Below are 15,726 nucleotides of genomic sequence, written 5' to 3'. Positions count from 1 at the left end.
TGCTCCAACTAAAATAGCCTAGATTTATCCAAAAAGTTAAAGCAATTCGTGGCTTAAATGATAAATCCACCTAATTAAGATCTACATCTAGATAGAGGAATTGGAGCACAATTTGACCATTAAAATTAACCTAAAAGATTAAAAAAATATAGAATTAGGTGCTACTTACCTCCTAGAGCCTCCAACTTCAAGGAAATCGAGTTTAAAACCGCCCCCCTATTTATGATACATGAAAAATTCGGACAGCACCTCTCCCGAGAGAGCACTGTTATGTCGGGAGGAGAAAGATGGTGGGCGCCCAGATATTTATGGCATTTTTCAGGGGCGGGTGACATTACTAGCCGCCCCTAGAAATGTTTTCCAGGGGCGGCTGATGGCACCTGCCGCCCCTGGAAATCAGATCTTCAGGGGCGGGTGACGACACCACCCGCCCCTGAAAATGAGCCATGTTTTCAAGGGCGGGTGGTGCCGTCACCCGCCCCTGAAAATACATTTTCAGGGGCGGGCGAAAAGCTACAATACCTAGCTCCTGTTGTAGGAGCGGTGTACATTTGCACCAACCTCTAGAAAAAAAAACGGGGCGTCCCTGAAAATCATAAATCATTTCTGTAGTAGTAATGGATTATTAGGGAACTTCTGAAGATGCCAAACCACACCAAAAATATGAAGCAACTTCACAGAAAAAAAAGAAAAAAAGGACAGACTAACCAACAGAGCATGCCTTATTCATTATCAGGTACACAGCATATTAACATGACAACAGCAGTTTCCGACCAGAGTTCTGTACTTCACCCATTCCATGGGAGCCGATCAAGTGTAAAAAGTTGATGCTCAAAGAGCCTACAAGCAAGTTGCACTTCAGGCACCTGACCTCAATCGGTCTTGACGTCGTCAGAGCGCAGCGAAGTTGGGTACAGCAGCTGCTTCCCACCAGCCTCGGCCATCGTCTTGCTCAGGGCGTCGGTTTGCCTCGCGCCATGGCCGTGCATGTACAGGACGCGGTAGCAGGTCTCGACGATCTCCGGCGCGAACACCCTCCACAGGTACATTGCCCTGAACCATGCTGGCACGGTGAGATAGCGCTCACCCTGGCAAGCCGCCTGCACCATGGCCCTGGCGCAGTTCTTGGCGTACTCCACCGGGAACAAACCAATTTGAGCCTGAAACATCGTCATGTTCAGTTCAGTACATGTTTGAATGTGTTAGTTCCTACATCCAGCCAAATGGCAGATGTGATCAATTGAGAGTAGCAGCAGTGTTCCTACATCGCGCATTTCTTGATCGACATCAGTTTCTCCATGTTCCTTGAGGAATTTCCCTTTGGACATCTCAGACTCGATCCACCCAGGCGTTACTATTGTGATCCCAATTTCGCTTCCTAGCTCGGTTCGCAGCGTCTCGAAGAAGTTTATCAGGGCAGCATTGGCAGCCTGGACACAAATATAGGCAAAACTGTCATCAGTTGCAAGTCTCAAACATACTGCAATTCAGTGGAACGGATGAGTAAAAGTTGCTACATTATAGAAGCTCATTCTCGGAACAGGATTCCATCCTGTTGCAGAAGCAGTGACAACTATTCTCCCTCCGCTCCTTTTCAGGTACGGGAGTGCAGCAAAGGTTGTCTGAACTGAACCCCAGAAGTTCACATCCTGAAAAAGCATTACAGGCTTACCAGTTCAGTATCTATGGATAGATACCATCCATGGATAAACAATCAAGCAAAGGAACTGGAATTCAGTGAATATTACAAGCTGGGAACTGTAATTTTTGACATCTGGAATCTCCTGAAACGCCCCCACGCTCGCGATGCCAGCATTGCAGACAAGATGGTCCACTGAATATGAGCATCAAGCAATGTTAGACAACAGGGATTCAGAAGCGACATCGCCTGAATTTGTTTGATAGTCGTGCTTACATCGGTCGTAGTGACTGATCGCGGTCTGAACAAATCTCTTGCAATCATCAGGGTTAGCGACATCGCCTGGTAGGACGATCACATTGCGTGCACCAAGCTCGATTGCTCTGTCGGCAACCTGACGGAGGCTCGATTCCCTTCGCGCGACTAGGACTAGGAAGGCCCGCTTCATGGCGTACTGGTAGGCCAGTTGCTGCAGAGAAAACATCATCACCGCGTAAGTCAAGCTCAGAGTTCATCTTCCTCATGGGTTTCATAAATATTCTGTCAATTGACCTACAGCAAATCGCCAATTGTATAGACTGACGTAGTTGCCAGTAGTAAAGGAACAGCAGAGTAGTTCATGATGAACAGATTATGTAGTAGTCTACTGATAGACAATAAGCTCAGTTATTGTAAGCTCCTACACCAAGGCTGATGCAAATAGTAAAAAAAAAAGTAATTTCGAAGCAACTTAACCCTTGCAAGAAATGAGTACTATCTAGCAAGCATGATGAGTACAGTACAGTACTCTAGACATGGAAAGCAGATCATCTCTGAGTAATGTGAGTACTCTATCCTGCCTGTGATGAGTGAATTGTCAACCGTGCGGTGTGATCGTGCGCTTGGTCTTTGGATTGCAGCTACACGGGCGTTGAGTGTCGACGGAGAGCTGCCGTGGAGGTGATGTGGCCGATGGACCGTGCGGTGGACGGCGGTGAAGGGCAGCCGGGACCGGAGCTCGGACCGGGCGGCAGCTGTGGCGTCCACACCTGGATCGAGGGCGCAAGCGGCGACGGAAGACGGGTTTCTTGGTTTGCGCCACAAAACCAAGGAGGCAGACGGCGGTTGAAGACGCCAAGTCGTGTAGGCACGGGTGTCGGTCTCGGGACTGACGGAGGCGACGGGCGTCGACGGCGTCTAGGGCCTCGCTGCGGGCGAGGAGGTGACGGGCGTCGGGCGGCGTATAGGGCCGTCAGGAGGCCGAGGTGGGAACGGCGTCTAGGGCCACAGCGTGGAGGCGGGAATCTTCCCGTGCGTGAGGTTTTCGCGGTTTTCTCAAAACCGGCCACCTACCCGGGTTTCGCGGACCCTCCAAAACCGCGGATCGGATCTTCGTCGACGTGGCGGCATCACAGCAAAGACTTCAAGTCGAAGAAAGAAGCTCCGCCGTCGATCGAGGCTGTACAGCAGGGTGCTGCTGACCCAACCGGTCTGACCGGTCCCCTAGACCGGTCTGACCGGTCTGGCCGCAGCAGCCGGGTATAAATACCCCCCACCAGCCCGTGGCTGGTTGAGTCTCTTGAGTCTTTTGTTTTTTCTGGGTTTTTCCTTCTCCCAGCCTCTGCTCTAGGTTAGGGCCAAGGACTCCAACGCAAAGAGAGTTTAGATTATAGCTATTCTCTTCAATCTAGTGGGTGGATGATGGGCGGATGGCTTTAGCCTTTGTATAGGTGAATTCCTCTGAGTTTAATGGATGAAATTTGTTTGAGATTCACTTGTGTGCTGAGCATCTCGTCCTCCCCTTCTCTTTTGTGTTTTGGGTTTAATTCTCCTCTTTTGGTGTGTTTCTTATTTGGAGGAGACCAACCCTTGAATTCGTGGTTTGATGGACTCTTTGTGACAATTCTAATCCTTCTAGCCGAGTGCTAAACCTACTGGAATCGAGAGTTCTCACAAATTGGCGATTTTGTGTTCTTGAGAAAACCCCAATCCTCTTTGATGTTTCCCCGATTTCTTTCGATCCGTGAATTTTTTGGGTGAGATCTTTTGTGGATATGTTCACGGGGTAGTTACGAAGCTTTCCACAAAGTTTGGTAGGATTTGGACTTCGTTTGCTCGAGATTTGACATTTGGAGTTTTGTTGGCGGGATGTCTGGGAGCGACCGGTCTGACTGGTCTGTGCAACCGGTCTGACCGGTCTGCAGTTTGAATTTCCCAGCCCGACCGGTCAGACCGGTACAGTACACCGGTCAGACTGGTCTGTGTGTGCTGTGCTGCGATTTGTGAAGTTTCTCTCGCCTTTGCTTCCGCGCTGCGACCTAGGTCTTTTGCTTCGAGATAGCTTGTCTATAGCTATTCTCGCTGACCTAGGTTCGATGGCTTGCGATGATTTTGGGACATAGGCCGACGTTTCAGATTTCGGAAGAAATTTTGATCGGCTCCCATTCAGCCCCCCCTCTGGTCGCCAGTTTTGGTCCCTCAATTGGTATCAGAGCGGGTTGAGGTTTTCAGTACCTTAACCGGTTCGAAAACCACTCGGCGACCATGGCGAGTCTTGGTAAGATCCCGGTGTTTTCCGGCGAAGACTATGCTTACTGGAAGGTTCGCATGAGAACCTTCCTACAGAGCATGGGAGCCGAGGTCTGGGAGATTACCACGAACCACCTTTACGAGGTGCTTGCTGTTCGGACCACGCCTCTTCAGGTGACCCAGCACGAGGCTAACGCCAAGGCCGTCTATGCCTTGTTCGCTGGCGTTTCTCGTGCGGAGTTCTCACGCGTACTGGGTTTTCAGGAAGCCCACAAAATTTGGACGTGTCTTGAGAACTACCACGAGGGTACACCTCAGGTGAAGGCCAGACTATTCGAGACTCACCGGCGTATGAGAACTTCACACAGGAGCCGAGTGAGAGCATTGACCTGATGTTCAGTCATTTTCAGTCGATTGTGAACAAGGTCAATGCGAACAGATCTGCTGGTGCCCTTGAGTACACAGAGCATGAGAAGACCCTTAAGTTGCTTTACGCACTTGATCGCTCTGTGTGGGATCTCAAGGTGAACACGATCATTGAGTCTGCTGGCTATGAGACTCTGACGGTGAATGAGCTTTTCAGCAAGCTCAAGGCCACGGAGGTGGATAACCAGACACGAGCCAAGCTCAATGGTGCCCCTCCCTCCAAGAGCGTCGCTCTTGTGACTGGCCCAGGTGGTGGATCGGGCTCTAACGCTAACTCTGCTCTTGGCTTTTCTCTTGCCTCTTTGCCTTCTGTTTCAGATGAGCAGCTGGAGACACTGGGCGACGACGACTTGTGCCTCCTGATCAGCAAGTTCCAGCGCATCTACCACAACAGGCAGAGGAAGAAGAACCCCGAGTACTACAACTGCGGCGATCTGAACCACTTCATCGCCGATTGCCCCAAGAAGTCTGGCGGTGGCCAGAACAACTCCTTCGACTACTACCGCCACCGTGACCGCGATGAGGGAGGCTCCAACAAGGAGCGTCGGCGCCACAAGCACCGCAGTCATGACCGGGGAGGACGCTTCGACAAGGAGTCGCTCAAGAAGCGCTTCCAGTACAAGGCCAAGAAGCGGGAGAAGGCCTTCCTGGCGCAGCTCAGCGACCTCGACAAGAGCTCCGACACCGACCGCTCTTCTTCACCGACCTCCGATGACGACGACAAGAAGAAGAAGAAGCGGGACAAGGAAGCCACCGGCTTCATCAGCCTTTGCTTGGCGGCCGGTCGGCGCAAGAGCTTCTGCACCATGGCGGGCGAAGCCGATGTTGCTCGTGCGTCTTCGGGTGGACATGCTACACTGACGCACTCCGGCACTTCTCCTGGATCCGAGAGCGATTCAGAGGTAAACTCCACGATTGACCTGCTTGATACAGAGGTTAGGGAGTTGTACGCCGCTCTCGACAACCAGAAGAGGCTGCTTAAGGAAGCAGCTAGAGAGCATAGAAAGCTTAGGGCTGAGCTGGCTTGTGCTAGGGAGAAATCTAGTGAGAATGAGTGCGCTGGCTGCATATCTCACATGAATGATCTTGTTGCTCTCCGTGCCAAGCATAATGAGAACGTCGCGAATTTAGATGTTGCTAAGACTTCGCTTTCTGACGTGTCTCACGAGCTAGCCAAGGCCAAGCATGAGCTTGAACTTGTCAAGGACGCTCCCATTGTTAGTGATGTGCTTGAATGCGATGAGTGTCCTATCTTTAAGTCTGATCTAGCTTCGTTGCAGTCCAAGTTTGCTACTGTTGTGTGCGAGCTAGAGGAAATGAAGTCTAGGCCAGTTTTGCTTGGTGCTTGTAAGCTTTGTCCCACGCTTAGGTTGGAGCTAGAGGAGAAGAACGCTTTGATCAAGTCTTTTGGAAAGACTAAGGTCGTAGAGTCTAGCCCACCTATTGACTGCTCTGTTTGCCCTAGTTTGATGGCTGATTTAGATAGTCTTGCGGTAGAGAAAGCCAACTTGGAGAATGAGAACACATACCTTAGGGCGATTCTGAGTTGGGTTTCTAGCAGTGAGCCGCAGTTGAGCATGATGATTAAGCAGTTTAAGCGTGGTGATGGGTTTGGGGTCGGTTACACATACACAAAGTCAGACTTTGACAGGTTGTATGGTAAGATTGGCAAGACTGCTGGAAACATTGCTAGCACGAGCACACAGCCTTCGCTTTGTTGACCCCGTGGATGGTGTGCTTAAAGAACCACCGAAAGAACCTCCGCAGAAGCAGGTTTGGGTTCCAAAGCCCAATGCGCTGAGGAACCCCCTCGACACGCTCCCTGCTGCCACAGCCCAGGTTGCCCAGAAGAAGAGGGCTGCTCCTCCCTGTCCGCAGGCTAGGCCTCCACCTCCCAAGCGTGAGGTGAGGTACCACTGCGAGTTCTGTGACAGGGAAGGTCACCTGGAGGAGTTTTGCTTCAGGAGGAAGCGGGCTGTGAGGAGAGAGCAGGAGAGACAGAACGCGGACATGTACTCTGCTCGGGTAAATGGTCCTTCTTGGCGTGGTGATAGGCGAGATGCTAGGGCACGCCGTGTAGGTGGAGGTCAGGGAGACGGTGGTGGTTACCGTGCTCCAGCGGGTGGTCGCTTTGCCGGTCGTGCTCCTGGTCGTTTTCAGTACGGCTATGGACCACGGGACCGAGGCTTTGGAGGAGGTTTTGACGCTCCACGCTTTCCTCGCGGTAGTGTTCGTCAGTCACGCGGTAGACAGGATGGGGGATACGCTTTGTATGGTTTTGCTAATCCTTCTGTAGAGTAAATGGCTCGACACTGGTTTGCTTCTCACTTTGCTAACCCCAGTGTTGAGACATTTGCTCACCCTTTGTCTCACTACTGATGTGCAGGTCAGAGGCTTGGAGAACAGGTGGATCATGGACTCCGGTTGTTCGTGCCACATGACCGAAAATGACAAATGGTTCTCCAGCCTCACCCCGATGCGCTCAAAGGAGTACATTGTGTTCGGGGATAATGGAAGAGGAAAGGTACGTGGACTTGGCGCTGTTTGAGTTTCTGATCGCTTTACCCTGAGAGAAGTTGCTTTGGTTTCGAATCTTGGCTTTAATTTGCTCTCTATGTCGCAACTTCTTGATGAGGGGTTTGAGGTTCGCTTTAAGGAGGGCTGTTCGCGTGTTCTTGATTCCAGAGGAGATTTGGTTTGCCGGATTACACCTCGCGATCGAGTTTTCTTGGTTGACTTCTCTGGAACTCCTTTTGGCCCTTCTCATTGCTTGATGGCTGGTCCTTCTTCTGATTTGTGGAAGTGGCATAGGAGACTTGGACATTTGAGCTTCGATTTGTTGTTGAGACTGAGCTCACTTGGCCTGATCCGAGGATTGCCCAAATTGAAGTTTGAAAAGGACCTTGTTTGCCATCTGTGTCGCCACAGGAAGATGATTGCTACTTCACATCCACCTGTTAATCAAGTGATGACCGCTCACCCTGGAGAGTTGCTACACATGGATACAGTTGGTCTTTCTAGGGTGATGTCTGTTGGTGGGAAGTGGTACGTGCTTGTGATTGTGGACGACTTTTCTCGCTATTCTTGGGTCTTTTTCATGAGAACCAAGGATGAGGCTTTCGAGTTTGTTTGAGACTTGATCTTGAGGTTGAAAAATGAGTTACCCTAGGCCATGAGAGCGATCCGCAGTGACAATGGCACAGAATTAAAAAACACTCGTTTTGACGTCTTTTGCAGTGATCAAGGGCTCGAACACCAGTATTCTTCTCCCTACACTCCACAACAGAATGGAGTTGTAGAGCGGAAGAATCGGACGCTGGTTGAGATGGCGAGGACGATGCTCAATGAGCATAGGACTCCTCGCAAATACTGGGCTGAGGCAGTTAACACCGCTTGTTACGTGTCCAACCGCATTTTCTTGCGTGCTTTAATGCACAGGACTTCTTATAAGTTGCGGTTTGGATGCCAGCCCCGTGTTGATCATCTCAGAGTTTTCGGTTGCCGGTGCTTTGTGCTGAAAGATGGAAATCTTGATAAGTTTGAGTCTCGCTCGTCTGATGGTATTTTTCTCGGTTATACTTCTCACTCTAGAGCGTACCGTGTGCTGATTATTGATACTAACATCGTTAGAGAGACTTGTGAAGTCACTTTCGACGAGACTGCACCGTGCAATTCTTCTGTCTTTGAAGTTGCAGGAGATGATGAGCTCGGCACCTCCATCTTTGAAGATGAGGAGGAAGAAGCTGCAGATGGCGACGCTGAGGCTACCATGCGTGCTGTGTACCCAACTATCTCTGCCACAAGCTCGGACGATGACGACGGCCCCGACCCGACTACGTCCACTTCCCGGGGGCTGTTCGAGGAGGTGACTCAGGCTTCACCAGCTGCACCTGAGGAGATACTAGCTTTGGTTGAGGAGGAGGTGACTTCGACATGGGAAGCACCGCGACACATTCAGCGCCGCCATCCACCTCAACAGATGCTAGGTGATCTCAACGAGCGAGTCACCAGGTCCAAGGTAACAAGTATCGCTGGATTTGCTCATTCAGCGTTTGTTGCTTCGTTTGAGCCCAAAGATATTGGACACGCTCTTTCCGATTCTAATTTGGTCAATGCCATGCATGAGGAACTTGAAAATTTTGAAAGAAACCAAGTTTGGGTGTTAGTCGAGCCTCCACCTACTTGTAATCCCATCGGAACGAAGTGGGTTTTCAAAAACAAACAGGGTGAGGATGGTTTGGTTGTTCGAAACATGGCTCGTCTTGTTGCCTAGGGGTTTTGCCAAAAAGAGGGTATTGATTTTGAGAAAACTTTTGCCCCTGTTGCTCGTTTGGAAGCTATTCGAATCTTTCTTGCATTTGTGCTTCCAAGGGTTTTAAGGTTTTCCAAATGGATGTTAAATCTGCCTTCTTGAATGGTTTTATCGAAAAAGAGGTTTATGTGAAGCAACCCCCAGGTTTCGAAAATCCCAAGTTTCCAAACCGTGTTTATAAACTTCAGAAAGCTCTTTATGGTTTGAAACAGACACCTAGAGCTTGGTATGATAGATTGAAAACCTTTTTGCTGGCTCAGGGCTTTAAAATGGAATGTGTTGATAAAACATTGTTCCTCATGCGATCTGGCACTGATTTTCTTTTAGTTCAGATATACGTGGATGATATTATCTTTGGTGGCTCTTCTCACGCTCTTGTCTCCAAGTTTTCTGAGCAGATGTCCAGGGAGTTTGAGATGAGCATGATTGGTGAGTTGCAGTTCTTCCTCGGGCTGCAGATCAAGCAAACTCCTCAGGGCACTTTTGTCCATCAAGCCAAGTACACTAGAGACTTGCTGCGGAAGTTCGACATGAGTAACTTGTCTCCTCAGCCGACTCCGATCAGCACATCTACAGTGCTTGATGAGGACTTGGACGGCGAGGCGGTGGACCAGAAGGAGTACAGGAGCATGATCGGCTCTCTCCTGTAACTGACGGCGACGCGACCGGACATCTAGTTCGGCGTCTGCCTCTGCGCGCGGTATCAGGCTTCGCCACGCACCTCCCACAGGCAGGTGGTGAAACGCATCTTCAGGTATTTGAAATTCACCCCTGAATTTGGTCTTTGGTATTCTGCGGATTCTTCTCTGGTTTTGGTGGGCTTTTCTGATGCCGATTTCGGTGGGTGTCGGTTGGATCGCAAGTCGACATCCGGCACTTGTCAATTTCTCGGTACATCTTTGGTGTCTTGGTCCTCTCGCAAGCAGGCTAGCGTAGCGCTTTCTTCCACAGAAGTCGAGTATGTTGCCGCTGCTAGCTTCTGCTCCCAGATACTTTGGATGAAACAAACCTTGCAGGATTATGGCTTGAGTTTCGGTAGGGTTCCCATCTTTGTAGACAATATGTCAGCCATTAGCATTGCAAAGAACCCTGTCCTACACTCTAGAACGAAGCACATAGACATCCGATTCCATTTCCTGCGAGACAACCATGAGAGAGGACACATAGACCTGATCCATGTCCCTTCAGAGAGGCAAACCGCAGATATTCTCACCAAACCGCTTGAGCAAGACACCTTTGCTCGCTTGCGAGGGGAGCTTGGGGTTTGTTACCCCTTTTGATTGCTGACTTTTCTTTGGTTAGCTTTGTAGATTTTATTTGCTTCTCTTTGTTTTCTAGGTTTGGTAGTTGCATTATGTATATGCATTGTACATGTCTGCATTTTGCATTGTCTCACTTGCACTAACATTCTTGTATACATTGCTATGATCTTCTAGTGCCTGCTAGTGTGAGTTGATAAACTTGATCTTGTATAGCTTGCTCCACTGTGTATATGACATCATCTGAGTTAATCTATTTTGATTTGAAAATCTGAAAACATGATCACCCTGTCTTGGCTACTAGCATGTTAGGGCGTGTTGATATGCTTTGCTATCTTATTCATTCTAGTATAGCCTTTTGTTCAGCAATTCATACTTGAAATGATCTAAATCTGATAAAATTGCTTAAACTGTTCTTGAAATTGTTTGAAAAGATCCAGGTGGGATTGCTTGTCGCACTGATAGAGCTTTCGGGATGGCTCACGTTGCACTTGTGAGAACCCGAGCAAGGCTGTGCATGACTGAAATGAGTGCTTTAAGCTTCTGATTGCCTTTGACATAGGATTGGCCTCGTTGCTAAGTAAAGCATGACAAGATTTCAACCCCTGGCATTAAGGATTGATTGCTATAAATTTGATGGAAAAATGAATGTTAACAACATCTTTGGCTGGTTTGGCTCACCTGTATGAGTTTGAGTAGCACTGCTTTCTTTTCCCTACTTGTTAGTGCTAGATCATGGGTGATGCTTTTATTTCTCCTAAACTGAACTTGTCTAGCTCTAGACTGATTTGATATATCCTGTTGAGCTAGATGCAGGTCCTGTTTATGGATGCACACGTGCTTGTGACTAGATGTTGCTCATATCCTTGTATCCCTGAATGCTTTCACTTACACCTCCTACATTGCATTCATTGCATAGCATCTGTTCAGGGGGAGTTTCAGCTTCAGGGGGAGCTTTAGGTCTTTTTCGACTTGATGTGTGCATGTGCCAACAAGGGGGAGAATTTTGAGAGAAGTGATCGAAAAAGAGGGAGACTTGTTTGATTTTTGAAAAACTTGATGTGCATAGGGCTTTGAGAGTGCATCATTTTAGGAGAGTTGCACTTGTGAGAGGGAAAAACTTTGCATGGGGAGTTTCTATTTTGGTTTTGGCTCCTGGTTTCCTTGTTTTCCCTCTGCTTCTTACATGACTGCGTCGAGCGTTACCTCTGTCTTTGAGGAGTCATGCTTTGGCTTTTGATCGATTGCGTCGAGCCTTTGCCCTTATCTTAGGGGATCGATCTTTGCTTGAGTAAGTGACTGTTTTTGCATTTCTGAGCTTTTCGTCACTTGCTTGAGTTCTTCTCTTTCGTGCTTCTTTGTTCTTCTCTGGTTTCACTTCTCTTGGTTCGTTTGTGGTGTGTTGACAATGCACTCATCAAGGGGGAGATTGAGGAATGTGAGTACTCTATCCTGCCTGTGATGAGTGAATTGTCAACCGTGCGGTGTGATCGTACGCTTGGTCTTTGGATTGCAGGTACACGGGCATCGAGTGTCGACGGGGAGCTGCCGTGGAGGTGCTGTGGCCGATGGACCGTGCGGTGGTCGGCGGTGAAGGGCAGCCGGGACCGGAGCTCGGACCGGGCGGCAGCTGTGGCATCCACTCCTGGATCGAGGGCGCAAGCGGCGACGGAAGGCGGGTTTCTTGGTTTGCGCCACAAAACCAAGGAGGCGGACGGCGGTTGAAGACGCCAAGTCGTGGAGGCACGGGCGTCGGTCTCGGGACTGACGGAGGCGACGGGCGTCGACGGCGTCTAGGGCCTCGCTGCGGGCGAGGAGGTGACGGGCGTCGGGCGGCGTCTAGGGCCGTCAGGAGGCCGAGGCGGGAACGACGTCTAGGGCCACGGCGTGGAGGCAGAAATCTTCCCGCGCGTGAGGTTTTGGCGGTTTTCTCAAAACCAGCCACCTACCCGGGTTTCGTGGACCCTCCAAAACCGCGGATCGGATCTTCGTCGACGTGGCGGCATCGCAGCAAAGACTTCGAGTCGAAGAAAGAAGCTCCGCCGTCGATCGAGGCTGTACAGCAGGGTGCTGCTGACCCGACCGGTCTGACCGGTCCCCTAGACTGGTCTGACCGGTCTGGCCGCAGCAGCCGGGTATAAATACCCCCACCAGCCCGTGGCTGGTTGAGTCTCTTGAGTCTTTTGTTTTCTCTGGGTTTTTTCTTCTCCCAGCCTCTGCACTAGGTTAGGGCCAAGGACTCCAACGCAAAGAGAGTTTAGATTATAGCTATTCTCTTCAATCTAGTGGGTGGATGATGGGCGGATGGCTCTAGCCTTTGTATAGGTGAATTCCTCTGAGTTTAATGGATGAAATTTGTTTGAGATTCACTTGTGTATGCTGAGCATCTCATTCTCCCCTTCTCTTTTGCGTTTTGGGTTTAATTCTACTCTTTTGGTGTGTTTCTTGTTTGGAGGAGACCAACCCTTGAATTCGTGGTTTGATGGACTCTTTGTGACGATTCTAATCCTTCTAGCCGAGTGCTAAACCTACTGGAATCGAGAGTTCTCACGAATTGGCGATTTTGTGTTCTTGAGAAAACCCCAATCCTCTTTGATCTTTCCTCGATTTCTCTCGATCCGTGAATCTTTTGGGTGAGATCTTTTGGGGATATGTTCATGGGGTAGTTACGAAGCTTTCCACAAAGTTTGGTAGGATTTGGACTTCGTTTGCTCGAGATTTGACATTTGGAGTTTTGTTGGCGGGCTGTCTGGGAGCGACCGGTCTGACCGGTCTGTGCAACCGGTCTGACCGGTCTGCAGTTTGAATTTCCCAGCCCGACCGGTCCAGTACAATAGTCAGACCGGTCTGTGTGTGCTGTGCTGCGATTTGTGAAGTTTCTCTCGCCTTTGCTTCCGCGCTGCGACCTAGATCTTTTGCTTCGAGATAGCTTGTCTATAGCTATTCTCGCTGACCTAGGTTTGAGAGCTTGCGGTGATTTTGGGACATAGGCCGTCGTTTCAGATTTCGGAAGAAATTTTAATCGGCTCCCATTCACCCCCTCTGGTCGCCAGTTTCGGTCCCTCAATCTCGCATGCTGTTAAGTCTCGGTCAGTGAGTCACCTCGCCGATGCCGGAGGACGCGCCGGTGATGAGGACGACCTTGCCGGCGACGTCCTCGGGGAAGACCCAGGAGAGGAAGGAGTAGCAGGTCTTGAAGAGGTAGTAGGGCGGGTAGAAGAGCAGCAGGCTGGCCACCATGGCCGGCGTCCCCACCCAGTTGAGCAACCCGTTCACCAGATCCATGGCGTCCCACAGCTCGTCAAATTTGTCGGTCGGTCTGGGAGATCGGCGAGGCGAAGACGAGACTCTTGTCGTCCGTGCCTGCGAATGGATGTATCAGCTGGGAGTGCAGGATGGAGAGAGGTTGTTCTTGCAATCCTCCGAGCCCAGAAGCCCTGCTGCTCTGTGTTTGCATGGATTGGAGGAAGCTCTGCTCGGCGACACGTAGCTGCGGTGGTGGAGACGTGGCGACGGAGGGCGGCGAGGCCCGGGAGAGCAGTGGAGCGTTGCTGGCTGGACGTGGCGAACTCTTTCATTTCTTTGTCCGGGCGAAGGGAACACGTCACCAGGCAGGCATCTCGCGTGCACAGCAGACGCCAGGCCAGAGGCAGCACACGGTGTTATCATTTGCCAAAATTGCCCGGGCCATACGTTTTTTTTTATAAAACAGGAGGGGAGAGTCTCCCCTACTGGTGTTATATATATATATATATATATAAATAAGCAAAAAGTTATTACAGGAAGAACTCAAGAAACAATAAAGGAGACAAAGAAAATAAGAGAGATTACTGGTTGTCCATCCATTCTTTCATCATATCAACTAACAAATTTTTAGCTCTGTGCAAAGCCAGGGCTAATTCTTTCTTGAGTGAGATCCGGCAGCTCTGAACAGAGGGAGCTAACTGCCTGAAGATGAAATCATTTGGTGTCATCCAAATGCCCCAGCAGCCAAGAATTATGATTTCCATGAAGAAGGGGACATTTAGTTGCCTTCTGAAAGATGTAACCACCTCTGCGTGAGTGTTAAAAGCAGGAATCGTGAGGCCAAGCGAGGACCAAAATTGAGTGGCCAGCGGGCAAGTCAAGAATAAGTGCTCCAAAGTTTCCCTTGTATGATGATGACAGAGTACACAGTCATAAAATTGCAATATCATCCTTTTTCTGCCCAGTAGATCTCTAGTGCTTAGACGATCCTTTAGGAAGGAGTAACCAGAAAAAGACTTTGTGCTTGTGTTGATAACAGTTTTTCCAGAGCCACTTGAAAGCTGGTGGAATATTGGCCTAACCTGTGAGTTGTTTATAAGCTTTGAAAGCCCGGGCCATACATTGGAAACGGGCCACAGGGAGCGGAAACTGTAGCCCGGCCCGGTTAATTTTATGCTCTAAATTTAGTAACAAATATATCTTCCCCGAAAAATGGGCTGAGACAGCCTGTCACACCCGATTTCAGAAAGAAACTATATGCATCTCATATGTGCGCCAGGATCAAATTTACACACATATGATAGACGTCATAAGTGAAATATATCAAAGACAATGTCCAAAACGTAAGCAAGAGAGAGTACATAATATTATTACACTCCGATAAATAGACACGAAGGTCTTTAGACGGTCCACCGATATCCTAAATGAGATCTTCAACAAAGCTTCATCCAATCCCATAGGCAATTGACTAGTGAACACACGCCTAGAACTCGTTGAAGTTATTGTAGTTCTCCACTTCAATGTTCTCTTCTGAGCAGCAAGGGTGAGTACACTTATGGTTGGTACTCAGCAAGTGGGGGAAAATGCAAGGCTATCAAGGAAAAGCTGAGGTTTATAGCAGTTAGCATTTTAGCTGGTCAAATTTTATTAGCAAGCACCTATTTACTAGGTATAAGTTTATACCAACCCACTTAAGCATATAAGCATAAAGGATCCAACAATATAAAGCCAAAGCACCACATATTAAATCATTCTTCAAGTTCAATTATCATGTGAGGGTCCAGCCGCTCATGACCGTGAGCACGGCTGATATATCAATTTCAAACACTCTACAGAGGTTGTACACTTTACCCACAAGTCGCGTAAAAGTTCAAAAGAACTTTGGACCCAACCACGCTGTGCTGATCAGGCACAGTACCACAGTTCTGAGGTGTGATTGTATAGGGATGCTACAAGGCCTTTACAAAGATTTCCTAATAAGTGACAATCCACTAAGGTTTCAAGTCAAAACAGAGCATAAATCTCCATAATGGTCAGCACCTTAGTAAAGGCTGCTACCCCAAGAGGATCGGGCTATACCCCATCGATGCTTCCCCTCTTGCTCTTTCGGTAAGACTGTCACAAGCTAGAGTTTCTAATTAATCAGCCAAGACCAAAGCCATATGGTCCTTGTGGTTGTACTGTTTTCCTAGGTGGTTCTCCATGTTCCAATTAAAGTCATATGATCTTGTAATTAACCACAACATAACAACATAAATAAAGCATAATTAGCATTTCTTATAAGATTAAGATAACACCATTCCCAAAGTTGAGCAACTAACATTTCTACCCAAGAG

At 49.1% G+C, this 15,726-nt stretch overlaps 1 protein-coding gene across 1 annotated transcript; it reads right to left on the bottom strand.

Moving 5' to 3' along the window:
* Positions 1-704: 704 nt before the first annotated feature.
* Positions 705-13,738, bottom strand: LOC120666142 (11-beta-hydroxysteroid dehydrogenase 1A-like). Its single transcript, XM_039945932.1, has 6 exons — positions 13,247-13,738; positions 1,916-2,108; positions 1,749-1,834; positions 1,518-1,649; positions 1,266-1,430; positions 705-1,160 (listed from the first exon to the last, which is right to left on the bottom strand). The coding sequence occupies exons 1-6, from the start codon at positions 13,427-13,429 to the stop codon at positions 873-875; spliced, it is 1,047 nt and encodes a 348-aa protein (XP_039801866.1). The 5' UTR covers positions 13,430-13,738; the 3' UTR covers positions 705-872.
* Positions 13,739-15,726: the final 1,988 nt, after the last annotated feature.

The sequence above is a fragment of the Panicum virgatum genome, chromosome 3N (genome assembly GCF_016808335.1).
Source record: "Panicum virgatum strain AP13 chromosome 3N, P.virgatum_v5, whole genome shotgun sequence".
Lineage (NCBI taxonomy): Eukaryota > Viridiplantae > Streptophyta > Magnoliopsida > Poales > Poaceae > Panicum > Panicum virgatum.
The sequence above is the reverse complement of the archived record's forward strand: the minus strand, read 5'-3'. Positions and strand labels throughout refer to the sequence as shown.